The 26,896-nt window shown below is 44.4% G+C and overlaps 1 protein-coding gene across 9 annotated transcripts in view; it reads left to right on the forward strand.

Annotated features, from left to right (window-relative positions):
- Positions 1 to 26,896, forward strand: part of LOC120398732 (phosphofructokinase, platelet) — an 82,257-nt gene that overhangs the window by 6,737 nt on the left and 48,624 nt on the right. For all 9 annotated transcript variants that reach the window (XM_039526312.1, XM_039526314.1, XM_039526311.1 and 6 more), the window contains exons 2-5: positions 6,983 to 7,056; positions 18,359 to 18,436; positions 21,589 to 21,778; positions 26,596 to 26,761. In XM_039526312.1, coding sequence (XP_039382246.1) covers positions 6,983 to 7,056; positions 18,359 to 18,436; positions 21,589 to 21,778; positions 26,596 to 26,761 — 508 coding nt within the window. The remainder of the gene's footprint in view (positions 1 to 6,982; positions 7,057 to 18,358; positions 18,437 to 21,588; positions 21,779 to 26,595; positions 26,762 to 26,896) is intronic.

Raw genomic sequence — 26,896 nt, forward strand, 5'->3', positions numbered from 1 at the left:
AATATATAAACAAGTGTTTTTAATTTGTGGGGCGGGGGTCACACTCAGAGGTTTGCTATGTGAAAGGGGTCACCAGTACAAAAGTTTGTGAACCACTGAATTAACCCCTCTGAAGCCTCGGGGAATGCAGGGGAGAGGGGTCTCCCTTGGTAGGGTTGGGAAGGATGTAGGTGATGTAGGATATTGCTCTTCTCATGTGATCCCTCCCCCCTGGCTCTCTTGGCTCTATCACTGTTAATCTAAAGTGGCTAATTTTAAATGAAGCTACCCTCCCCTGACATGAATCTCCCTATGGCACTGAAATTAAATATAGACTATAATTTGGCATTTGAGAAGTGAAAGGGATGGTAGCCCTAAGGGAAAAGATAACAGCTTGGCTCTTTGTGTTAAATAACTGTCTGCAAGCCTCAAACTGCTGAATGAGCTTTAGGGTAGGGAAGGCTGTGCCTCCCCAAACAGCCTGGCCCTGCCCCCTATCTGACCCCCACCCAATTCCTGCCCCCCGACTGCTCCCTCAGAATCCCTGACCCATCCTGCTACTTGTCCCTTGCCTGCCCCCCTAAGACCTTTCCAACCACCACCCCGGGACCCCACCCCCAACAAACTCCCCCTGTTCCCTGTCCCCTGACTTCCCCCATCCCTATACACACACCCCCGAGTCCTGACAGACCCCCAGAACGCCCACAATCCAACTCCCTGTTCCCTGACTGCCCCCCTCCGAACCTCTGCCCCCTTCCTGTCCCCTGACTGTCCCTGGGACTCCCTGCCCCTTATCCAACGCCCCTGCCCCCCTTACCATACCGCTTACCCCTGTCTCTCCACTCTCCCAGAGCCTCAGCACACCACGTCCAGGAGCAGCCCTGAAGAGCGCTGCAGTGGCATGGCTCCGTCAGGGCCTGAGCTCCCGCTGGTCAGCCTGGAACTTGCAGCCCCGCCCCCTTACCACGCAGCTCTGAACGGGAGGAGCTCAGGCCCCGCCCAAGCCACACCGCTGCAGCGCTGTCCAGGGCCGCTGCTGGACGTGGTGCGCTGAGGCGCCGGGGGATAGGGGAGGCGGGGTGGAGAGCCTCCAACATTCTCGTGGGGGCCCCTGCAGGGCCCGGGACCTGGGACAAATTGCCCCACTTGCTCCCTCCTCTGGGCGGCCCTGCATCATCTAATGCCATCCAGCTAGGTTATTCAATCTTCAGTTGGGCCAAAAAGTGCCAGATAAATCTTAGCACCTATCAAAGGTCTGATGAAAAAGAAAATGGTAATTCAGAAGAATTTTAGATTATGTTGCCATATTTTAAATGGCTATTTTAGCCACAGTTTAGTCTCTAAGCCACTGTTCAAATCCTCTGTGTGTATCAACGCTGTACTGAGTATCGAGGACCAAGTCTCATGACTACTGAGTACATCCATTTTCCAGTAGTAATTATATAATTACATTTCATAGATACTCTCATGGAAATGCTGGTTGTAAGAAGCCAAAGATAATTAAATAAGACATTGTTTGCCAGTGTTTTATTAGTCAAGTTCATGCTCTCCTCTGTAGATACCTTTATATATTTGAATATACTCTGGTCAAAATATTCAGATGTAAGTACCCAATGGTAGGTATTTAAAGTCAAATTTAGGTTTATTGGGACATTGCTAGATTATTCAGTACTGAACAGCAACAGATTCTTCAGTGTGAGCTCTTAAGTATTCAGCACTTCTGAAAATTGGCTAGGTGCTTGCCTTTAAGCGCCCAAGTCTGAAAATATTGCTGTCTCTGCACAGAGGCAAACAGATTCCAAGGCGTGAAGGGACCATTGTGATCATCTTGTCTAACCTGCATAACACGGGCCACAGAAGTTGTCCAAAAAAATTCCTACAGCAGATCTGTTAGAAAAAAATAAACATTCAGTCTTGATTTTAAAATTGAGAGTGATGGAGTACAAAATAGTCACACAGTGTCAAGCAGTGATAACACGTGTATATTAAATAGCCAAGTTATAAACTTTCAGTGAGGGTATACAGAATGGCCTGAGGCAAGGGTTCTCTTCTTTTCCAGACTGACAACCCATGTTGCAATAGACACAAGTTTTGGGATCCATCCACCTCCTATTTAGGCTACATATACAGTATGAGCTAAGGGTGTGACTCACATGAGCTGTCATCAAGCTATTGGGTGTATAAATAGCAGCGTAACTGCTGTAGCACGAGTAGCAGTAGCAGAGGCATGGTTTAGCTGTGCCACATACAGCTTGCCTGAAGCTCATGGGTATGTACTCGGCATGGCTCAACCATGCCTCCACTGCTGCTACCCATGCTACTGTGGCTACATACTATTTATACTCACTCTACTCAATGCGAGCTAGCCTGAGTATGTGTACAAGAATAGGAGAATCACAGTCCTACCTCATAGTGTAGACGTAGCTTTAGACAGAAGGGAGTGAGTAATTGTAGCCTCTTGAAATCTGGTTACAACCTCCATGTGGGGAATCTCTAGCCTAAGTGTTACTCACATATCAGCCTTTTGAGCCATTTCCTCCGACATGGCTTTCATACGTTGAGACTTACATAATTGTATCAATAGGAAAACACACATGAGTTTGGGGTCATCTTCCTAAAATGTTGTGTAGAAGTAATTTAAGTGATTAGATGGATACACAGGTTGTTTATTCAAGAAAACTGTATGCATAGAGTACTCTGTGGGACAATTGCACTGTAAATCTTCTGAGGAACTGAACTGGAACTGTTGCTTTATGAATAATAATGATCAATCTCTGAACTGGAACTGTTGCTTTACAAATAATAATGATCAGTCTAAGTGCTTGGTAAAAGTTGTGAAATTCTCACTGGTGACTGGAGGTTGTGTGAATGCCTTATTATTTATATTAACCCAAGCTGATATTCCTGGACTAGAAACCTTCCCATCTTTATCAAATAGACATGGAAAATGTAAATGTGTGGAAACAACCCTGGATTTTCATGTACGTTTTTAGCTTTGCATAGGCATCCTGTTTCAAAAGTAAAATTCTCAATATACTAAAAGCACCAGTAAGTTCTTAAAATAGAAACAGAAAAGAGAAGTTGGTTTAAAATTAATAAGTATGGAACCAGCGGAATAATGCTGCTTAAACTGAGAAGGAAATGAATAATTTAACATTAGGAAAAGTTTAGTACTAAAGCAAATGACATTTTCTGAGCCTTTTAGTCATGTAACTTTTTTAGTGAATTTGTTACTCGTCTTCTGAAATGGTACATCTATTGTAACTCTGATTTTTTTGGTGGAGTTGAGTTCCTCAACATTAGTGAAACCGCTCAAAATGAATATATGTAAAATCATATAAAGAGACAAGAAAAAAATATGTTTGAACTGAAAAAAAAAGTCTTACATACAAATAGGGTTAAAACACACATGTAAGAAACCAAACAGTAACTAAAGTGTACTGCATCAGTAAAGACCCTCTACCTTATTAAAAAGATGAGCAAAATATTGTGTTCAAAAACATTTTCCTTTCCCTCACACTTTTAATGAAGAAACAGTTATAAAGGTTAATAGTCCAAGGGAAAAAAAATCCTATGTAATATGAGGATACCTGAATCAATGGGATTTAGGAGCCTCTTAGCAAATCATTGGGTATGAGATGGCTATAGCTGTCAACTCTAAAGGGTCAGAGAAATCAGTATTTTATGCTTAATTTATTTTTTATTGATTTATAAGTTGTCTTTCACCAAAGCAATTAGGTGCTTACTTGCATCGAGCAGCCAGCAATGGGTACTAATAATGAATCACCGCTGCCATCTCCTGAAATGTTAACATATACACTGGCACCAAGTCAGAAAGTTGGGAAAAAAACAACAATTCAGACAAAGGTTAAACAAGTTTCTAATAACATGTTCTAATAGTGACCACATTTGGATTTTGTTCAATCATCAACAATGAGGGAAAGAAGATGAGAAGTCACCTTACCATTATTATTTGTATTCCCAATCATGCCACTATTGAGCTAGGTGTTGTACAAAGACAAAACAAAAAGATGGCCCCTCCTCCAAAGAGTTGACAATCAAAGTCACTGTCAGGTTCAGCCCCAGATAGCTGACAAGAAAGTGCTTCCCTCCCCGGCCTTAAATGATGTGATGCAGTTAATGTGTCCTTGACATTTCAGGGTTTTAAAGATTATCACCAGCACCTTGAATTGATCCCAGGAGTTGGACAGAGAAACAATACAAAGACTTGAACATGAGTGTTGTGTTCACAGGTCTGTTCTGGTTGGGCAGAAGACAGTTATATTTTGCTCTAGCTGAAGCTTCAAGGTGGGCTTAGAGGTTAGGCCTAAGTACGGGTTATTACCATAGTGTGGTCTGGAGGCAAAGGTGTTACTGGCGGGGAAGAATTCTGCATTAGAAGGGGGTGATCAGACTCCTCACAAGTCACAGATGATTAAAATAAATATGTGCTGCAGCTGTAACCTGAAAAACCAGGATCAGTGACTGATCCATTAGGATCTTAATTTAGAAAACATTGACAAAAAGCAGGCATGCATCATTGACAAAAGGCAGACATGCGTCATCAGCAGATGATGCAGGTGATGCCTTTGCCCAGTCCATTAAATGCTTCTTCATGCTCACAAGAATCTCTTCTGTTTTAGCTGGTCCAAGTCACATCCATTCTGAATCTTAGCCTGTCCATTTTCCTTCCAGTCAATCGCACATTTGGGCTAATGAGACCGTTAGTCGGTGAAAGACAGACACAGAACTTTGTTTTGGTCAGTATTTATTATATCCGCAAAACATCTTGCAGTCACCTCATACATGTTGAACAGGAAAGGTGATAAGGTGGAACCCTGAAGGATGCAGCAGGTGAGAGCTTTCCGGAAGGATGAAAGTGGGGAAGGAGAAAACCCAATGAATGGCCATTCTGAACATTGTCTGTAAGACCCTATAGACAAAACAATGGTACCAGCCGATCTATAGGGATGTAATTAACCATCAGTATCTATAGAGACTTGGTTTAGAGAAACAGTATTCTGCATAAAAATATTAGTATGCTAAGCAACACTTGCATCTCTTCTTGCTTTTGGGTTGGCAGAGACTGCAAATGCCATAGAGAACACGGACAGATTTTGGAGGTGAAAAGTGCCTTGTGCCACACTCTACAGCAATTACTGCACCCTCCCTGGCCCTAGTCGATACTTGAAAGGCCAGATCTTCAGCCAGTGGAAATTGATGTAGCTGCATTGACTTAAAAAACCTGACTCAAAGTGTGTGTGGTTTCTGGAAGGAGAATTGAATGGATATTTGCTACTACCTTGCTCTCCCTAGCTGACAGAATTGTTTTCCTGACTGGGTATGTCTACACTTGGAGCTGGGGGTGTGATTCCCAGCCCATGTAGTCATACTTGCACTGGCTTTCATCAAACTGGCATGCTAAAAATAGTAGTATAGCTTCTCCCGTTGACATAGCTACTGCCGTTCGCTGGGGGTGGTTTAATATCAACAGGGGAGCGCTCTCTCATCAGCATAGAGTGGCTACACGAGAGATCTTACAGCAGCACAGCTGCATTGGTACAGGTCTCTGGTGTAGAATAGCCTTAATGTTCAGTTCTTGCACAATGAAAGACTTCTGTTTAATAACAGTGACTTGTCTTGTGTTCCTAAGTAATAGGCACTTGAGGTAACCTCAGGGTCACTGAGACCTTCACACTAATCAATTTCAACATTCACAGAGAGGTTAGTTCAGTGGGTCTTTAAATACTTCCCTGGAAGTGATAGTATCTAGGCTCCCTGCATACAGGCCATATGCATGACTTTGTTTGTGGATATGGAGATTCAGGTCGACTCCATTGTGTGGTTTAATCACCTTATGTGTTTCAAATCAGGGATTATTTTGCACCTATATCATCAGCAGAGCTGATCTATTTCTTTGCTATTTCCAGTAACTAATGAATCCTATTGATCTGGGTGACTGTAGATACTATACTATATTTTGTGCTGTGGCATATCTATAAGTCCAACGAGAGTGCTGATCCGCTATTAGAGAAGTCTCTCAGCTTCCTTGCCCCTCTCTTGTAGCTCTGTTTTTGCTTCTTGTGCCTGGAGTCTGTTGGTAATTCTCCATGTCTTTTGTCATTAGTAATATTTCCCATGGTAGATGGAGAGCGCCATTACAATAGACACCACTTTCTTTTTGACTCTTTGGATTTACACCCATTGCGTTTGCTATAAAATGGTTCTGTGAAACATATTTGCTGCTTAATAAATTGAAGTATTAATACTGATATATACAAGTGTGACATCCTTCAGCCAAGTGTTTCAATTTGTCAAGCTTCTATGAAAAGAGTACTAAGGGCTCCATTGTGAGCTGCAGGACATGCCTGCACAGGGTAGTAAGATACCATAAGGCACTCCCTTACCCATGCTATCCACATCACAAGTGTGTACTCAAGGGGAGAGTAGCTGGCACTGGCTTGCTTCCCCCCCCCCTTCCCCTTCAAGTGGCTCTGCTCTTCCACAGCACACCATCTGTGCAGCTGAGCTGGTTTGGAAGAAAGTAAGCTGGACCAGGAAAAAATGCTGGCACAGCTTACTTTCCCCTCTAGCGTAAGGGGAGGCAGGCACTGAATTGTGCCTGCAAGTCTTGCAAATTGCAAGGTGCCAAATTACTAGCCTTATGTCAGTTAGCAGTCACCACTTTCTAATTACTGTTTATTCTAATAATATTTTGATAATTTCATCAAGTTCCCCTGTTTAATGTCCATATAATTATGGTGCTAAAACAAATAACTCCGCCTCCTTCAACTTCTAGAGTTGGCTGCGTTGTCAGTATGTACATTTCTGTTATAGTAAAAGCTTTTTTTCCTGTTTAGAAACAAATTATAGCTTCCAATTAATTCCTTCATTATTGTTGTTGTTGGATTTTGTTTTTGACAAAGGTATTTCAAGTTAATATTAGAAAATTGAGATAACCTTGCATAATTTTGTAATAAATGAATTCACTTTCTCTTCTCAGGTATGAATGCTGCAGTACGTGCAGTAGTGCGTATGGGAATCTACGTAGAAGCTAAAGTGTATTTTATCTATGAGGTTAGTTTTCCTGTTGTATTCATTCTGTATTTGATTTTTGAATGCGTTTGGACCTTATTCTTGTGGAAATTTCACATGGACTTTAATGGTGTAAGACTCAAAATATTACATATGGTGTTCCTTGTGATCACACCAAAAGCCTTTTTTACCCATGAAAGGTAATTTACCTGGTAATGACCAAGAGATGATATTCTAATTAAAACAGAAGTTTGATTTCTGGTTCCAGACCTTTTCTCCATACAACAGCAAGGGGTTGGGAATATTGAGAAGACTTAGCTGTGGTAGTTGATGGAATCAGGCCTTGCATTACGCAGCAGTGACCTGTCTGTCTATACCTGAATACCTTCTGCAAGGTATTCATCTAGCGCTCCCCTACTCTCGCTTACTATAGTATGAGCACTTACAACTTTTGAGGTATTTATTCTGACAGCACCCCTGTGAGGCAGGAAAGTAGTATTATTCCCAGTTTACAGATGGGGAACTGAGGCACAGAAAGATTACATGACAAGAGTAGTCTGCAGCTGGTTCTATAGCCACTGGACAATTTTTCCCTTTCTACAAACTAAGGGGAGCAGTTGACAGGCTGGCTACAAGATGAAGTCCTATCCACTTCTTTCCAAACATCAGAAATATTGTGTCTGGGATTGATGTATATGTATGTGAAGTTATATTCAAACTGCATGGGATATGGAAATTTGAAAGACATATACATGTACATCAGAAGGAGAAAACTATTTATGTAAATGTTACAGGGAAAATGTCAATATTGTACTTCAATTTAATAAAGAGATATATTTTACCTTTAAAATATGTGAATATTGGAATACAGTAAACATTTTAAACAAACAAATGGCCCATTTGTATTGAATGTTGGAATTATATCAGTTCTCCTTTAGAAGCCTTTAGTTTTTAAAAGTAAAGCAATCATGGCATAACATGGAAGGTCCTTTCATGGATCAGTAACTGGTTAAAAGACAGAAAACAAAGGGTAGAAAGAAATGGTCAGTTTTCAGAATGGAGGCAGGTAAACAGTTGTGTGTCTCAGGGATCTATACTGGGATCAGTGTTGTTTAACTTATTCATAAGTGATCTGGAAAAAAGAGTAAACAGTGAGGTAGCAAAATTTGCAGATGTACAAAATTATTTAAGATAGTTAAGTCCAAAGCAGACTACGAAGAGTCACAGACTCACAGAACTGGGTGACTGGGCAACAAAATAGCAGATGAAATTCAGTGTTGATAAATGCAAAGTAATGAACACTGGAAAGCATAATCCTAACTATATATACAACATGATGGGGTTTAAATTAGTTGTTACCACTCAGGAAAGGGATCTAGGAGTCATTGTGGATAGTTATCTGAAAACATCTACTGAATGTGCTGCAAGAGTTAAAAAAGCGAACAGAATGTTAAAAACTGTTAGGAAAAGGATAGATCAGTGGTTTTCAACCTTTTTCATTTGTGGACCCCTAAAAAATTTCAAATGCAGGTGTGGAAATCTAGTGTCTGTATATATAGTTGAATTCTGTTCAGTCTAAGTCTTCCACGGACCCCTTAGACATAGTCCATGAACCCCCTAGGGAGGTCCATGAACCACAGGTTGAAAACCACTGGGGTAGATAAAAAGACAGACAATATCATAACACTTCCATATAAATCCATGGTTTGCCCATACCTTGAATACTGCGTGCAGTTCTGGTCACTCTGTCTCAAAAACACATATATTAGAATTGGAAAAGGTACAGAGAAGGACAACAAAATGAATAAGGGTATGGAACAGCTGCCATATGATGAGAGGTTAAAAAAGACTGGGACTTTTCAGCTGGGAAAAGAGACGACTAAGAGGGGATATGATAGAGGTCTATAAAATGGTGACTGGTGTGGAGAAAGTAAATAAGCATCTGTTATTTACTCCTTCACATAAAACAAGAACCAGGGGTCACCCAATGAAATGAATAGATAGCAGATTTAAAACAAACAAAAGAAAGTACTTACTCACACAACAAACAACCCGTGGAACTCATTGGTAAGGGGAGTTGTGAAGGCCCAAACTATAACAGGGTTAAAAAACAAACTAGATAAATTCATGGAGATTAGGTCCATCAATGGCTATTAGCTAAGATGGTCAGGTATGCAGTCCTATGCACTGGCTGTTCCAAGCCTCTGAGTGCCAGAAACTGGGAGTGGATGATAGGGAATAGATCACTCAATGATTGCCTGTTATGGTCATTCTCTCCGGAGCACCTGGCACTGGCCACTGTCAGAAGACAAGATACTGGGCTAGATGGATCATTGGTCTGACCTAGAATGGCCGTTCTTATGTTTTAGAAGTTTATATGCCAAAATAAACATTTTATCTAGGCTAAAATGTGGGATGCAATTTTGCTAATTAAAGGTGATTTTAATATGTCATATAAACCAAATTTAATTATAGAAGTGCTAGAAAATACAGCATTTGCTAGTTTGTATTTACTTAACACACTGTTTATATTTTTAAACTTGATTATTTATTCATTTTTGTCCATATCTGTTTATACTCAGAGTGCAGCCACTAGAGCTATAAAACACATTTGTAAAGGAGGCTTTTTGTTTGTTTTTTAATTAAGCTATTCCTAATGCTGGGCACGTTAAGCTGTAAAAGTTACTTGGCATAACAAGTATCAGAGGGGTAGCCGTGTTAGTCTGGTTCTGTAGAAGCAGCAAAGAATCCTGTGGCACTGTGGCAAAATACCTGCCCCTCTGCTTGTTAGCTCAGTCCGTCCTAGCTTCAGAGGCACAGGCTAGGCACAAGGGAAAAAAAACCCTTCTCAATCTCCCAAGGCCGGGCTGATTCCTTCTCAGCCAGCCTCCTAGTTCTAGTTTCTTTTCCTCCCCTGGGGAGAATGCCCTCCGTCCTGCAGCGAGTCTCAGAGTTCAGCTGTCCCTCCTTGCTGGCAGCTGCCCTGCTTCTCTCGTCCTCCTTCCCCCCCTGGCTTCCTTGTCAGGGAGGGTTTAAAAAGGTCTCTAGCAACTGGGGCCAGCTGAACCTGATTAGTTTCTTTCCAACCCCTGCCCCAGCTGAACCTTATTTTGCTGGCTAAGCCTTCCTGGCTAATTGTTACCCCTCTCCAGGTAGTTAATTGGCCTGAATTTGCCACATATCCCCTGCTCAACACTTGGGTCGGAAAACAATGTACTGTCCTTGTTCTGGTGCATCCATTGCAACGGGCATGGTCCGTGACTAGGCAAATCTCCGCCCCAGTAAATAATGCCCACTTTACCGCCAGACATTCCTTCTCCACGATGGCAGGCAGGAGCTACTGAGGTAGAGGACGGGGTGTTCGTCATCTCTCCCATTTGGGAAAGCACTGCCCCAGGCCTACTTCTGAGGCGTCCGTCTGTAGGATGAACTCCTGCCCCAGTCTGGGGCTAGACAGGGTCCGTGCAGAGGCATGCCCTGGTGGCAAAGTGGGACCCCGCAACGACGGACTCTGCTTTTCGCCGCAGTCCGTGGCACTTTCGCTTCAATATAGCGCTTTGGGAGAGGGGGGGCCTCGCCACGCCCCGCCCCCTACCCCCCCAGGTATTTGGCTTCAGCTAACCCGATCGAATGGAGGAGGTTCGCGGGTCGCGCCAGCCCTTCTCAGGGTATCTAACTGCCCTCTACCCTACCGAGATGTCCTCCCAGTCGGGCTATATATGAATGACATCATCAAGATAGGCAGCATCCATCAGCCGCTGGAAGGCGGGGGGGCCCATGTAATCCAAAGGAAGAACGGTGTATTGATATAGTCCTTCCGCCAGGGGGATCTGCCAAGCCCCTTGGTAAGGTCAGGGTAGACATGAACGGGCCTTTCCTAATCTGTCGATCAGTCGAAAATCATACTGCCCTGCTGGGGCTTTGGCACCAGAACCGGACTGGACCACTGGCTATGAGACTCTTCAATAAACCCTAGGGCCAGCATCTTCCTGACCTCTCTCTGTGAAGATGTGATGGTGAACTACCAGGCTGACCGCCTCGGATCGTTGTTCTGGGATCCTGCCAGGGTTTCAGCAGATTTATGTGATAGATCTGCTCCAGCCCATCTGGCCAGGAGCTTGCTCTCGCGTGGGTAGGAGCACCATCACCCGGTCCCCACCTGGAACTTCGGGCCTTTGCTTGACGGTTGTAGTAGGTCGGGGTGACCTGGCGATCCGGTCTCTCATTTGTAGCACATGTTCCACAATGTTTCTCCCGGGTTTGGCTGCTCTTCCCAGTCTTCTTTAGCCAGGTCCAGTATGCAGGCCTGAGGTACTTCGGGACGGCAAACAGCACGTATGGTAGCAGGGTGTCCCAGTCTTTTCCATCGCAGCTGATCACCTTCGCAACATGTTTTTTTTCGCCTTGTTAAAAAAGCAAACGAGCCCATCGGTCTGGGGGTGGTAGACCCGACAAGTCCTTCATCAGCTTGGAAACAAAGGGGGTCCCTTGGTCTGTCAGGATCTCCTAGGTATCCCTACTCTGGAGAATATCGGCTATGGACTTGGACAAGGTATCATAATCCAATACTACTAGGATGTACCGATGGCCCCGGCTGACTTTTCTAGTGGCCCCACTATGTCCACAGCTATATCTCAATGATTGGTAGAGCATGGTCGGGGCATGTTGTTGGCACGGACAGGAGGGAACAATACTGCCGAACCAACGGCTGCATAAATGCCAGGCCAAAATCTTATCCATCGATGCTTCGGGGACCAGAGTGTTTCGATGACTCGCCCTTGGACCCGGACTACTCTATACAGCAAATCCTTTTAATCATGTAATACGGTCCTGGTCTAGCTCTTCCTCTCCTCACGGACCCCGTTCACCTCTACTACTTCTTTAAAAGGCCCCCATTTCGGAGGGTCCTCTTTCCCTCTCCCTCAGAAACAAATGGGCTGGGCGGCGGGCCTGGCCAGCCTGTCAGCTGCGCCCCTCTCCCCCCTCCCCCCCAGGCCAGTAGGGGTCCAGGGATCTCCTCCCCCCCTCCTCCGGCCCTCCCTCTCCTCTCTCCTCTCCGAGGTTTCTTGGGGGGTGGGAGCACACCTCCTGGCCCTCATGGAAAGGAGGGGAGCCCCCCATCTGGGCCGCCCCTGCCCCCCAGGGTTCTCCACCCCCCTCCTCCTTTCCCGGGAGAGGCCCATCAATCCGGGAAGTCCGTCCGATAAGGATGGGATTGGCCCGGCTTGACCAGCTTCCCAGAGACCAGCGCGCACGCTGCCTGAGAGTAATGCGGTGGTCCCTATCCCGCTCAGCTTAACGGGGGCCGAATGTATCTATGAGGGGACCACCATCGTCCAGACACTGATTAGCCCACCACGGTCCCCCCCCCCCCCCCTTTCGCACTGCATAGGGCCCCCAAGGTTAGGGCATTGGGCAGCAATGTGCCTAGTTCACCACAGGCATAACACATATCCCCCCCCTTGGGCCCCCCCCATTTTTCGGGCTGCCGGACGCATTCCCGAGCCCTCTTCCCCAGTCCTCCAGTCTTTCCGGGCCTGCGGTGGTTCCTTCACCTCCTGCCTCAGGCTGGCCTCTGATATTGGCGCCTCCTCCCGGGGTCTGAGATAGTTCTAATACCAGTAGTTCTAATACCTTCTCCGACATGCCCGGGGGGAGAGCCACCCGAGCAAGGTGTATCAGATCGAATAACTGGGACCTCGGGTTTTGTCTCCCGGTACTTCCACTCGATCTCCGCTCAGCCGAGAGTATCCCATGCTGCTGCCGCGGGCATGTCAAAGCAGGCTTTCTGGGCCTCCCGCATAGAAATGGATCATCTTCTGCAAGTAGTTGCTTGGCGGTCGCGCGGTCCCCCCCCCCCCCGTCGTCGTGTGGTCAGGGGCCTTCAACTGATCACTACCTCGGTCAGGTTTGCTCGATCTTGGGCTGCCTGGCTCATCAACAGCTGGTTGGTCTCGCTGGGCAGCCACCTGCACTCGGGTGGCCTCTTGTTGGGCCGCAGTGGCCTGCATCAGTGCCTTCAGCACATCCTCCATTTTAGAAGAAGAAAATTTTTTTTTTTTTTGCCCAGTTACGGCTTGCCATGAGCCTCACTCACTGGGGGCGATCACCTCCACACCACACCACAAAAAAAAACCTGCCCCTCTGCTGCTAGCTCAGTCAGTCCTAGCTTCAGAGGCACAGGCTAGGCACAAGGGAAAAAAACCCTTCTCAATCTCCCAAGGCCGGGCTGATTCCTTCTCAGCCAGCCTCCTAGTTCTTTCTTTTTTTCCCCTGGGGGAGAATGCCCTCCGTCCTGCAGCGAGTCTCAGAGTTCAGCTGTCCCTCCTGCTGGCAGCTGCCCCTGCTTCTCTCCTCTCCTTCCCCTGGCTTCCCTGTCAGGGAGGTTTAAAAAGGTCTCTATGCCCCAGCTGAACCTTATTTTGCTGGCTAAGCCTTCCTGGCTAATTGTTACCCCTCTCCAGGTAGTTAATTGGCCTGAATTTGCCACAGGCACCTTATAGACTAACAGACGTTTTGCAGCATGAGCTTTCGTGGGTGAATACCCACTTCTTCGGATGGCATAACAAGGCATTCACTGAAGTTTGTATGGTAAAATAAGCAACATATACATTTATATGTGCTTCAGAATAATGTGTACATATGGTTAATCCAATAGTCTGTGGCAGTTTGAAAATGGACATGAGTTTGGACTCAAAAGAAAAATAGTAACAGCTATTTGAAAAATAACCATCAAGCAAATTTTGTTATATTGGACACTTTAAAGTTTTGTTTCAAAATGCTGAAATTAATTCAACTATGTTATGAAATATGATGAAGGTTATTCTGAGGCTAAATATGGTAAAAGCTTTCCACAATTTTAGCTTGCAAGAAAGACAGCCAAATAACTTCTTACCCTGCACCCTTCTCCTTCCCCCTGCCCCTCCATCTCATCCCTTGTAAGAAGGGATACAAATTGGCTGTGAGTTGAAAGGAAATTCTAGGAATTGGCAAGCTAACGAGCACACCAAATATTCAGAAGCTGGTTGTTGTGGCAGCACAGCACAAAAGATTTCTGGAGCACAGTGCTCTGCTTATTTGCATACCAATTCTGTTTTTGTAGTAGGAAAATATTAATTCTACCCTTCATTCCCTGTCCCTCCCATGGTTCGAAATTAATATGTCTGCAATCTGCATGGTTTGCTACCCCTATTGTATGACTTAATGGACGATTGGCAGTGAAGTACTGGACTGGGTCCTGCATCATGATGATGGGGGAGCCGAGAGTGGACAGATCCCTGGGTGCAGCCAAAATACACAGAGTGCAAGTCAAGAAGCAGTATGCAAAGATAGCTTAACGCTCCCGTGTTACTGTCCTGCCCTGGTGCGTCTGTGTACATGGACTATATGGCTGTTCTCTTTACCCTGTGGTAGAGCAGTGTGAAGGGTTCTCTTATTCAAGCTAGGCTACAGTGGTCATAAGAGGTCCAAAATACATCTGAGGATCAGTGTGAAGTATGGATGTTGAGCTGCACACTCTTTTCCTTGCTGCAGGGAGTATAACAGTAAGGGCCTGTCACGTAAGACCCCCCCATAATGTGTCTGTGCTGCTGGAGGATCATCCTCACGCTGGGAAGTAAAAAATTTACCCTATTCCTGACTTTATGTACCTCAAAATTAATAAGATAAGTGCTCAGTTCAAGCCTTCTCAGTCTTGGCTCTTCTGGGGTTATTAGGAGACTGCTCACATTCATTCCCTTTCCATGCCTTTCCAAGGCTGACCTGTTCTCAGGGCCGGTGCAAGGAAGTTTCGCACCCTAGGTGAAACTTCCACCTTGTGCCCCCACCCTGCTAACCCCGCCCCCCGTGGCAGCTAACCAAGCCCCCCACTGGGGAGCCCGCCACTCCCCTGCCCAGGGAGCCCCCCCCACATCAGTTACCCCCCTCTGCAGCTAACCCTGCCCGGGGAGACCCCCCCGCCATGACAGCTAACCTCATCTGGGGAGCCCCACACCGCGGTAGCTAACCCCGCCTAGAGACCCCGCCCCCGCGGCAGCTAACCCCGCCTGGGGAGACTCCCCCCTAGCTCCCCACGGAAGCTAACCCCGCCCGAGGAGCCCCCCCGCAGCAGCTAACCCCGCCTGGGGAGACTCCCCCCGCCCCCACCGCGGCAGCTAACCCTGCCTGGGAGCCCGTCGCAGCTCTCCTCCGCTGAGCACGCCGGCGCCGCTCTAATTCTCCTCCCGCCGCCTAGTTTGCCTAAATGGTTGCACCGGCCCTGCCTGTTCTTAAATTTACCAAAAATGTAGAAATATTTCTTTATATGACATTCTGGGGTGCAATCCAGACCAGTGAGGGGTTATGTCACCCTTGCCCTGCAGCTTGGGGTGCCTCACAGTGCTTTGCTGCTGTAGCTCCCAACCTGGACATCTCACAAACAGTATGCAGGTTACACAGCCCTGGTCCAGCAACCCTGGCCCCAGCAGCTTGTCAGCAAACACCAGCTACTCTCGGTCTTCCAGCAGCCTGGGGTTCCACTTGCAGGTGACCCCAACACATGCCCAGTCCCAAATTTCCCCCAAAAAACATGTATTCTGAACTGTCCAGCCCTCTTCCGGACAGTCCAGGTATATTAGGTCCATTGCCCATCTAAAGGGAATAGTAAACAACAGTTTGCTACCCTAAATGGCGTTACCCACACAATTCAGTTTATACCCAACACTGGATTAGTTTGGATTAATGAATAAAACAAGCTTATTTAACTTCAAGGAGATATGTTTTAAGCGAGTACAAGTATAATGCATTAAAGTTAGAAATGTTTACAGGAGAAATTAAGATCAAACGCTTCCTAAACTTAACAAACAAGACTTGGTTCAAGGTGAAGTTCTTACCATATGCTTCCAGCAACAGGGCTGACCAAACTTCAGGCCAGAATCTCACCCCAAAGTCAAATGGGCGGGTTTCTTGTGCCTTCTTCCATGAAAGAGTGAGAGATGGATAGGAAGAGATAACTTGGAGCGGTTTTGCCCCTTACTTTTATAGTTTAGTCACCCTTTGAAATGCATTTTTCTGATGGCAACCCCTAATTAAAATTCATTCAAACAGTAAAGGAGGGCGGTGAAAGATTTCCCTCTGTTTGCTGAAATGCAGATTTTTCTTGTCTCCTGTCTTCCCCTCTTGCTGTCTGAGGACACTGTTTACAACGTATATGTAAATTGAGGTAACCGCTCATTTCTTTGTTTAAGACCTGTTTGACCAGTTCTGCCTAATCACCTGGGTTTGAACATGTGCTACTAACATTAGTTAGGGGGAATTCATAACTTTACGTATAATGTTGCTACCCACATTTCATTATGGTATTATTGACGAGCGAGTTAATAGTTTTCCAATTTTACCTCACAAGGCGTATTTTATACAAAAATTATTACAGTGGCATGTAGGGTGTGAATGCCGGAATGCATTCTGTCATACTTTAGTAGACCACTTAATACACTCAAATGTGTAACTGCTGATATTCTGCAATTTTTAGCTTTCTTAATGCCTTCCAGGATAAGGCAAATTGGGGATAATCGCAGATTAATTACTGTAGTTTGAAGACATGAATCTGTAGAAGTTATGTGAGGTGAATATTGATGTACAGTGTAGTTACTGTAGCAGAGCAGGGATTCCAACAGAGAGTAACATTCCATCTTGTTTACACTTGTGTAGGTCTGGAATACAGGAGCATATGATTTGTTGTGAGTAGGGGACATGCCTATGAGAGAGGACTCTGCTTGTAGTTCAACTCTTTCAACATTACACTGTAGGGGTGGGCAAACTTTTTGGCCCGAGGGCCACAGTGGGGTTGCAAAACTGTATGAGGCTGTGCCTCTCCACACAGCCTGGCCCTCACCCCGTATCCGCCCCCTCCCACTTCCCACCCTCCTCAGAACCCCCAACCCATTCAACCCCCCTTCTCCTTGTCCCCTGACCACTGCCTCCTGGGAACCCCGCCCCTAACTGCCCCCCTGGGATTCCACCCCCTATCCAACCCCCCCTGCTCCCTGTCCCCTGACTGCCTTGACCCCTATCCACACATCCGCCCCCTGACGGGCCCCCCAGGACTCCCACGCTTATCCAAGCCCCCCTGGCCCCTGACTGCCCCCCCGGATCCTCCACCCCATCCAACCACCCCCTGCTCCCTGGCCCCTGACTGATCCCCCGGGACCTCCCGCCCCTTATCCAGGCCCCTGGTCCTGGCCCTTTACCATGCCACTCAAAGCAGCATGTCTGGCAGCCGCGCCTCCTGGCCAGAGCTAGACACGCTGCCGCTCTGCTCGGCAGGAGCGCACCTCCTAGAGCGCTCCCCGCATGATGTCGTGGCTGCGGGGGAGCAGGGACAGCAGGAGAGGAGCCGGGGGCTAGCCTCCCTGGCCAGGAGTTCAAGGGCCGGACTGGATGGTCCCGTGGGCCGTAGTTTGCCCACCTCTGCTGTAGGCAGTCACCAGGATGTTGATTCTTATTCTTCTTTGATTGTGTGTTGATTAATCATGCAGTCATTTTTCTTTCATGGGTGAATACAAATGCCTTAGAAGTATGCTGTTTGGAAAAGATTTCTTTCAGGGTATGATCCATATCAAGTAAGGGTTATAATTGCTTGATGATACCCTGTGTGGATTCCAGTTTGAGGAGTGTGATCAGTGGTTTTTTGTTTGTTTGTTTTTGTATTGAACAGGGTGGATAAAAATGATTTAAAAAATGATTATTTTATTTAAATCAGTTTTTTTTATAAAATGCTTTTTGAGGAAAAAACCTATCTAAAGATAGTTTTAATTAAGATACATTATAGCTCAAAGATATCTCATCATGTGCATGCCATTCATCTTAGTGGAGGGTTAACTCAGCAATCCAGTGATGAACATTTAATTGTCAGTATTATTAACTTTTTCATCCTTTATGTACAAAAATGAGAGGGAGGATCACAGATCTGCACAGTTTATTGAGAGCAGTGACTCATGTCAGTGCCACAAATAGTGGCTTGTGGGAGATGCCGTCGTTTACCTTCAAATCAAGAAGAAGCCAAGCCTCATGAGCCAACAGGTCCCATAGGTGCATTCAAGTACCTTAAGAAGCCCATTAGAGCCAAGTGGCACATATCATCATATTGTGAACATCAACACAATTTACTGTGAATAATAGTGTATAATTTTTGTTGTTCATGTAAATGGGGCTAAAGTTGTGGGTGGAGTTTGGAAGAGTACTACTGTCTAAAATATATGCATATATAGACAGATATAGATATAAATGTACAACATGACCATCACCCAGTAGTAATATTATGTAGAATGACATGTCAGGTTTCTAAAATATGTTTCTCTTGTCTCAGGGTTACCAAGGTATGGTTGATGGAGGTGACAACATTGTTGAAGTGTCATGGGAAAGTGTTTCAAGCATCTTGCAAGTGGTAAGTACTGTAAACAACAGAAAACAAAGCAAAGCCCAGAATTTTTAACCTTGAAGATCAAGGCCAAGAATTTCAAAAGTAGTCAGTGATGTTGACTGGCTCCATTTTTGGGCATCCAAGTTCAAACACCTGTTGATAGGGCCTGATTTCCAGATAACTGATGCACAGCACCTTCCAAAAATCAGACCTCTATGTGGTACTGTATATCATGCCGGGCACCTAGAAATAGTAACCCCTTTTGAAAATGTAGGTCTTAGATTTTCAAAATTGGGTGCCCAAAGTTAGGCTCCTAAATGCATGTTTAGGCATACACATTAATCAGGAGTGGCAGAATTGTGCCCCAGAAGTTTAAAACAATGTCATATTAGTACTGTATTAGGGAAATGCTGTGTTTTATGTGATGCCAGGAAGCTGTTCATCAATAAAAGTAAACATTTACATTTTTTAAATTTATATGCAAAACAATTGCTAAAAAATGAAACCATTATATGTGGAGGCTAGTGCACATACCTGGTGGGCTTCTTTAACCAGATCATTGTGCAAAACAAAATTGTGCTGTAGTGACCTCTCTGCAGTATTTCTTCTTCATAAAATAGCTCTCATTTTCACTAACACATAAAAGAAAGAAAGATGTTGCTTGCTGGCCTTTCTGTTCTTTTCTATCCTATTCTAATTTTATTTTGCAAAAATAAGTATTTTGAGGGAGTGGATAATTTTTTTTCTACTTGGTTCATAATTTTGTTTCTGAATAGAGGCACCCACTGTTAGCAGCAAATGGGTCACATACTTCTTTCACTTAGCACAGACTCTTGTCTATTATCATTTCTGATGTTTCTGATGTGAGTCATTTTACTCATTGTTTCCATCATGACTGGTTACTTTTAGAACCACTTCAAGTCTGTGTTTGTGCTGCACTCTCATTCATGGAGACAGGTTTCCCAGCTATCTTCTTCCTCACTTTCATCTTACCATTATCAGCTTGTTATGACTTTCAACACGTATGGGCAATGCCAAGAAATGGTTTGGAACAGGAAGTACTCGGTGGTGAGGCAGTCTGTTTCAGATGACAATACAAACTGTACAAATTCCAAGCTCAAATTTGGGTTGGGCCTGGCTCAGATTTCTTGTTTTTACTCCACGTAGGAAATGATTATGAAACACTGAGGTAATAATCTTCACATCTTCTGCTAGGAAAAAAGAAAATCTTCTGCATTATGTTAATGTTACTTTCTAGAATGCATTAGAAATGCAGCAAAACTATAATCAAGGACAATAAGCTTGTATAAATGACAAAAAAGATATACTGATGATTATATATTTTCTGTAAAGCTTGCTGACAGATTCTAAACAGATTTTAGACAGCTAACAAAATCATCCAAAAGACAGGACTTGATGTTCAACTACCCAGACATCTGTTGGGAAAATAATACAGCAGGGCACAGATTATCCAATAAGTTCTTGGAATGCATTGGAGACACATTTTATTACAGAAGGTGGAGAAAATGACTAGGGGAGAGTCTATTCTAGATTTGATTCAGACGAACAGGGAGGAACTGATTTAGAATTTGAAGGTGGAAGGCAGCTTGAGTAAAAGTGTCCATGAAATGATAGCATTCGTGATTCTAAAGAATAGTAAGAGGGAAAATAGCACAATAAAGATAATGGAATTTCAAGAAGGCAGATGTTAGCAAACTTAGAGAATTGGTAGGTAATATCCCATGGGAATGAAGTCTAAGGGAAAAAAGAATTCTGGAGAGTTGGCAGTTTTTTAAAGAGACATTATTAAGGCTACAAGAGCAAATTATCCCAATGCATACGAAAGAGGAAGTATGGTAAGAGACCACCCTGGCTTAACCAGTAGATCTTTAATGACCTGATCCTCCAAAAAGAGTCATATAAAAAGTAGAAGTGTGGAGGATGAGAGAGATTCCAGAGGACTAGGAAAGGGCAAGTATAGTACCTATTTATTAAAACGGGAATAAGGACAACCCAGGGAATTATAGATCAGTTATCTTAATAAAATAAAGTGATAAGTAACAGACAATACAGATTTGTCAAGAATAAATCATGTCAGACCAACCTAATAGTCTTTTTTGACAGGGTAACAAGCCTTGTGGATTGAGGGGAAGCAATAGATATGATATAACTCGACTTTAGTAAGGCTTTTGATACAGATGCATATGCCTTCTCATAAACACAGTAGAGAAATATAGCCTAGATGAACCTACTGTAAGGTGGGCACACAGTAGGTTGGAAAAGTGTACTCAGAGAGTAGTTATTAATGCTTCACAATCAGACTGGAAGGGCATATCAAGTGGGTCCCTCAGGGATCTGTCCTGGGTCCAGTTCTATTCAAAATGATATGGCTAATACACTTATGAAGTTTGTGGATGATACCATGCTGAGAGGGATTGCAAGCACTGTAAAGGACAAATCTTGACAAACTGGATAAATTGTCTGAAATACATAGGATGTTATTCAATAAGGACACATTCACTTTGGAAGTCACAATCACTTGCACCAATACAAAATGGGAAAGGACTGCCTAGTAGGGAGTACTGCAGAAAAGGATCTGGGGGTCATAATGGCTTACAAACTAAATATGAGTCAACAATGTAACACTGTTGTAAAACAAAGCAAACATTCTGGAATGTATTAGCAGGAGTGTTGTAAGCAAGACATGAGAAGTAATTCTTTCACTGCTCTCAGCACTGATTAGACGGAGTATTGTGTCTAGTTCTGGGCACCGCATTTCAGGAAAGATGTGGACGAATTGGAGAAAGTCCAGAGGAGAGCAACAAAAAATGATTAAGGGTCTAGAAAACATGACCTGCAAGGAAAGATTGAAAAAAAAGGGTTTGTTTAGTCTGGAGAAGAGAAGACTGAAGGGAGACAGGATAACAGTCTTCAAGTATATAAAAGGTTTTCTTATCTACCATGCTTGTTTCCTGCCTCATTGCCTGATATGCATGTACCATAGTTTTTAGAATGTAATTTTCCTAGAGATTTGGATAACTCTGTTATTTTCTAGTGTACTCCCATACTCTTTTTTGTTAATATTTTCTTAATTAACAAATCAACATAAAAATTATTAGCAATTTACATAACATATGACAAAGATAAATTTGAAATGATTTATTTCCTTTTTCCAGGGAGGGACAGTTATTGGTAGTGCACGCTGCAAAGAATTTCGTACCCGGGAAGGCCGTTTGAAGGCAGCTTGCAACTTGATTCAGCGTGGAATCACTAACCTTTGTGTGATTGGTGGTGATGGTAGTTTAACAGGTGCTAATCTCTTTCGTGAAGAATGGAGTGGACTTCTAGAGGAACTGGCACAAAGTGGTAAGTTTGCATCTCTGTGAACATGTAAAGCTCTTAATCCTTCTTCAACTGTTGAAAGAAAATTATATGTTGTTATTATACACAGAAAAGTTACATTCAAAGAATGTTATTTAGGTTGCAAAGTCAACCACGTGAAAATTAGGAAATGCTAGATTTATGATTGTGTGCACATAACTTTCCAGTCCCCTTGTGCATCCATCCTGTGCTCTGAATAAGCCAGAGTTCCTGTGGAGGAAAAATAGCACAGGATCATGTAATTAAAGATTATCATAATGCATACACAAAGGGGACCAAATTAAAGTTGCATAGTGTCACAGTGTGGCTTGCCCCGTGGGCTGGAGAACCTGGGTCTAAGCCATCTCTGCTTGCAGATTGAGCCACACCTTACTCCTGAGGGCGTTCTGTGCCAAAAAATTAAAAACGCTGCACCAAAAAATAAAAAATTCTGTGCAGGGTATTTTAAACTTCTGCAAAATTCTTGAAAATTTTATTTTTCAAATAAATATGGAGGCTCCAGCATGGCACTGGGGAGTATGGGCCACTGGCTGCATGGAGGTGGGAGATCACTGTGCAGCTCCCTTCCCGGACACGGACTCAGCAGTGAGGCTGCACCCAACTCCTGACACAGCGCAAGTCCCAGAAACACCCCAGGGCCCTGCCCCTTCGCGCCAGGTGCACCAGGTCTGGGCAGGCAGGCTCAGCAAGGCAGGATCTAAGTGTGGAGGGGCTTAGTGTGGGGGGATCCATGTCTGGGTTGAGAGGGTTCTGTGTGGAGTCTGGGTGCGGGTGGCTCAGTGGGGAATCTGGATGCACAGGAGCTTGTTGTGGGGTTCTGGGTGCAATAGTAATGGGACTCTTCAGGGGCAGTCCAGGTGAAGGTTGGGGCTCAGTGAGTGGGGTTTGGGTGTGGAGGGGATAGGGCTTTGCAGGGATGTCTGGCTGTGTGGAACTCAGTGGGGGGCTCCAGATGCTGGGGGAGTGGGGCTCAGTGGGGTGGGGAACTAAGTTCAGCTGGTTGGGGCTCGTTAGGGTGGGGATCTGGGTGCGGGTAGCTCGTTGGGGTGGTCCAGGTGCAGGGAGAGTGGCGCTTATCAGGAGAGGTTCTGGGTGCGGAAGGAATGAGGCTCGGCAGGAGGGTCTGTGTATGAGGGGGTCTGGATGCACAGGCGTTGTGTGTATGGAGGAGCAGCTCCCTGTACAGTGATTCCTCCCCCTGCAGCTGAGGAGCAATGGGTGCAGGAAGCACAAAGGGGGCAGTTTGCAGAGCTTCCTACAGCTGGGGGAGAAATCTGGGGGTGGATCTGACAGAGCCCCAGATGCTGTGCAGCTGAGCCTAGTGCAGGGTAGGAGCCACCAGCTGGGTCTTCCCCAGTCCTGTCCCCTGCCCCACAGTGATTTACATCTCTGCCGGCTTCCCTGAGCGACCGAAATATACTGCTGGGGAGGGTCGTATGACCACTCTTGTGGCTTCCTTTTGCTTCCCTGTCAGAAAGTCATTTTTCTGCACAGAAGCAAAGAAATCTGCGAGGGACATACATTCTGCACATGTGTAGTGGCGCAGTATTCCCCCAGGAGAAACACCTGAGGGAATCAGACAATTCACTACAAATAGCAGAAGATGGCTTCAATATGTTGGGAAGCCCAGGGAGTTGCAGCTATGCTCATGGACATTGCAGGGAGAAAAAGGGCTTCTGCTGGACCATGACAGCCGGGAGCTTGGAGGGTAGAGTCCAGTGAGAAGGAGGTTCCTTAGGGTCAAGAGACTCTAACTGCGTTTGGGACTGGACGTCAGAGCCCCAGCAAAGGAGAGATGGGAGGACTGCCTGGGAGAGGTCAGATTGGTATGGAAGAAAAGTTCTTGGAATGAGAGAAAACATCAGATTGAATGAATGGATGCTTTCTTTGTGTTGTTGTAATGGATTTTAGTTTGGGGCTCTGAGTTGCTGTTAACTGATCCTTGTATTAAACTAGCCCCAGCCAGGGATACTGTTAACCAGAGAATGCCTCTGTGAGTTCTTAAAGGGCCCAGTAGAGAGCAAAAAAAGAGGTGGGGAGCTGCAGAGACATCGCTGGCCACAAGGGGTGCTCAATAACACAGCAATCCTGTTACACACAAATAAATGGACACAAATCATAACATTCAAAAACCAGTAGGAGAACACTTTAACCTGTCTGGTCACTCAATAACAGACCTGAGGGTGGCAATTTTGCAACAGAAAAGATTCAAAAACAGACTCCAATGAGATACTGCTGAACTTGAATTGATATGCAAACTAGATACAATCATCTTAGGCTTGATTAGAGACTGGGAATGGCTGAGCCATTACAAACATTCAATCTATCTCCCCATGTAAGTATTCTCACACTTCTTATCAAACTGTCTGTACTGGGCTATCTTGATTATCACTTCAAAAGTTTTTTCTCTTACTTAATTGGCCTCTCAGAATTGGTAAGACAACTCCCACCATTTCATGCTCTCTGTATGTGTATATATATCTCCTCACTATATGTTCCATTCTATGAATCCGAAGAAGTGGGCTGTAGCCCATGGAAGCTTATGCTCAAATACATTTGTTAGTCTCTAAGGTTCCACAAGTCCTCCTGTTCTGTTACACACAGGAAACCATAAATCTGGCATTTCCTAAGTTTTAAGTGCTTGATTTTGCAGCCTAACTTTCTTTAATGTAGTCTTTATGTGTGTAATATTCTAGAGTTTTAATTAAATGAAAAAAAGGTAAAACCAAGTTTTATTATGTACAGCTCTCCATCATGAATCAACAGCAGGGTCTGAACCCTGAACCTCCAGCACTGCTACTTCTTGAAATACCAGATTAACAACAGTGGCTGGCACCCAGAGAAGGCTGTTTTCTCTGAGAAGGTGGTGGGTTTTTGGATCGATGGGCTGGTTGGGGGGAAGCCCAGTCTGGCCTGGAGTTCTCTCCCACTCCCCCGCAGAAGTCAGGGGTGCCCCTGTCCCATGTGTTACCCCAGAGGGATGATTGGCTTCTGGTACCATGTGGTCAATCTGTAGGTGGTTGGCCTCTCTCTCTCTCTCTTCCCCTTGCCCCCAGCCTGGGAATTGGAAGAGCTCCTGCCTCATGTGATTCCCCAGTTGAGGTGGGGAGTGATAAATAGGCAAATGGTTTATAAACAGAGAAGCCTGGTTCAGCTCAGCTCTTTCCTCCCCACCTCCGCTTACACATCTGTCAGCTTATTGGTGCAATGTGTGATGGTGCTGCTGGTTTGGTGCTAGCATGACCTTGGGCCGGGGAATGGTCAGTGAGTTTTTTGGCAGGCTGCCAAAATTTCCTGCAGTTATATCTTTACTGCATGAGTTTGGGTGAGAGGTTTTCATGTGTGGATAGGGTAGGGGGTAGGTGCAACAACCAATAAGAGCCAGAGTTATCTCTGCAGTGAAGACATATCCTGAGGAACATGTAAGAGAGGGCAATGGTGATTTTTAACACTTAATATCTCAGCCAAATCTGAATGGAATTTCATGGGACAAAAAAGGCATGCTGTATCCCAAGGAGAAACCCCTACCCAATATCCAGGCTTGCTACAAACGGTAGAGGTGTGAGAACTTTTCAAAGAAAAGTTTTATAAGAAACCTTTTTAATGGATAGTAGTAAGCAACCTTTATATAGACATTGCTACCACCTTCCTCTGTAATAATAAAAAATGTCCCAACTATTGTATGTTGCTCAGTTGCACCAAAATGGTGCAGTGGACATGGTTGCAGTGAGGTTGTCTCCTTGATGCTATAAATTGCAACTTATGCTTGTGTTGGCTCCAGTTCCCATTGCTTTAATTCACTTCCTCTACTTTATCCTTCTATTTTTCTAAAAATAATTAATCTGAGATTGGAATTTAGTCTTAAACACATATACTAATAATATACTGATGTAAGTCTTCCAACTGAAGTCACCAGGAATACTCATGTGAGTGAAGCTACGTATTTGTTTTCAGACTCAGCCCCCAGTGTATTGGGCTGTCACATCTTTTAATCGCTGAGCAACGTCTCAAAAAGATTCCCAGGAACTGAATGAAATATGCATTGTATAATATATTAGCAATGTCACATTTGTGCCCCCTTTGGGAGCTGTATTTTGGCCCTAAAATATTAGACTCTAAAAAAAACCAAGTTTGGCTCTGGTAAAATTCTGTAGCTTTCCTGCAAGTAGAAATCTAAATGACTGACCCAGTATTTTTTCACTGTAGTTTGAGAGAGACATGCTTAGATTTAGAATGCAGCTTCTCCATTCCCATTCATTCATCAGTCATGAAACATTGTACTGGAGTCTTTCAGTCACACAGAAAGGGTTTCACCCAGCATTTCATGCTGATGACCATATATTTTCCCTTGTTTTAGAATTTTCTGTCCACTGGAACATGCTCCATCACATCCATAATTCAGTTTGCACCCCTCTACTTCTTCACTTCGTCCCATACATTGAGCGTGTAATCTGAATGATGTTTTTTGGTTTTAGAGAGTGACAACCTCAAGACTAGTTCTAAACTCCCTGAACAAATGGCCTAGCAAATCACTCGGTGGGATGAAGTGCTTTTGGTTTGTTCCAAAAGACCCTTGATATTAAAGAAAAGCTGTCCTCTTGCTGCAAGAAGTTTTATTCAGCTTTTTAGCTTTGGCTATCCTTTTCCCCATGGAAATATGTTTTTTTATTTTAGAAATTTTAACTCTTACCAAAAAAAACAAACAAACCCTAAATTGATACATTGCAGCTACAATCTGATTTTGCTTCATCTCATGTGGCTGGCTATTGTTAATAGACAATTTTACGGCTATTTCTCTGCAGGCAAGATTGAAGAAGAAGCTGTGAAGAAATATGTTTACCTCAACATTGTGGGGATGGTTGGATCCATAGATAATGACTTCTGTGGCACGGATATGACCATTGGTACTGACTCAGCCTTGCACAGAATCATTGAAGTTGTGGATGCCATCATGACCACTGCTCAAAGGTAACAGGATGCATGTGGGAATACACAAGAGTTTAAAATATTAAGTTTTTCCCAGTGGTAAAATCAGGCATGTTTATCATTTAGTTGTCATAGAATACTTCATATATATGAACTAATGTGATGTAAGGTTCTTAG

Source organism: Mauremys reevesii, linkage group 2, assembly GCF_016161935.1.
Source record: "Mauremys reevesii isolate NIE-2019 linkage group 2, ASM1616193v1, whole genome shotgun sequence".
NCBI classification, from domain to species: Eukaryota; Metazoa; Chordata; order Testudines; family Geoemydidae; genus Mauremys; species Mauremys reevesii.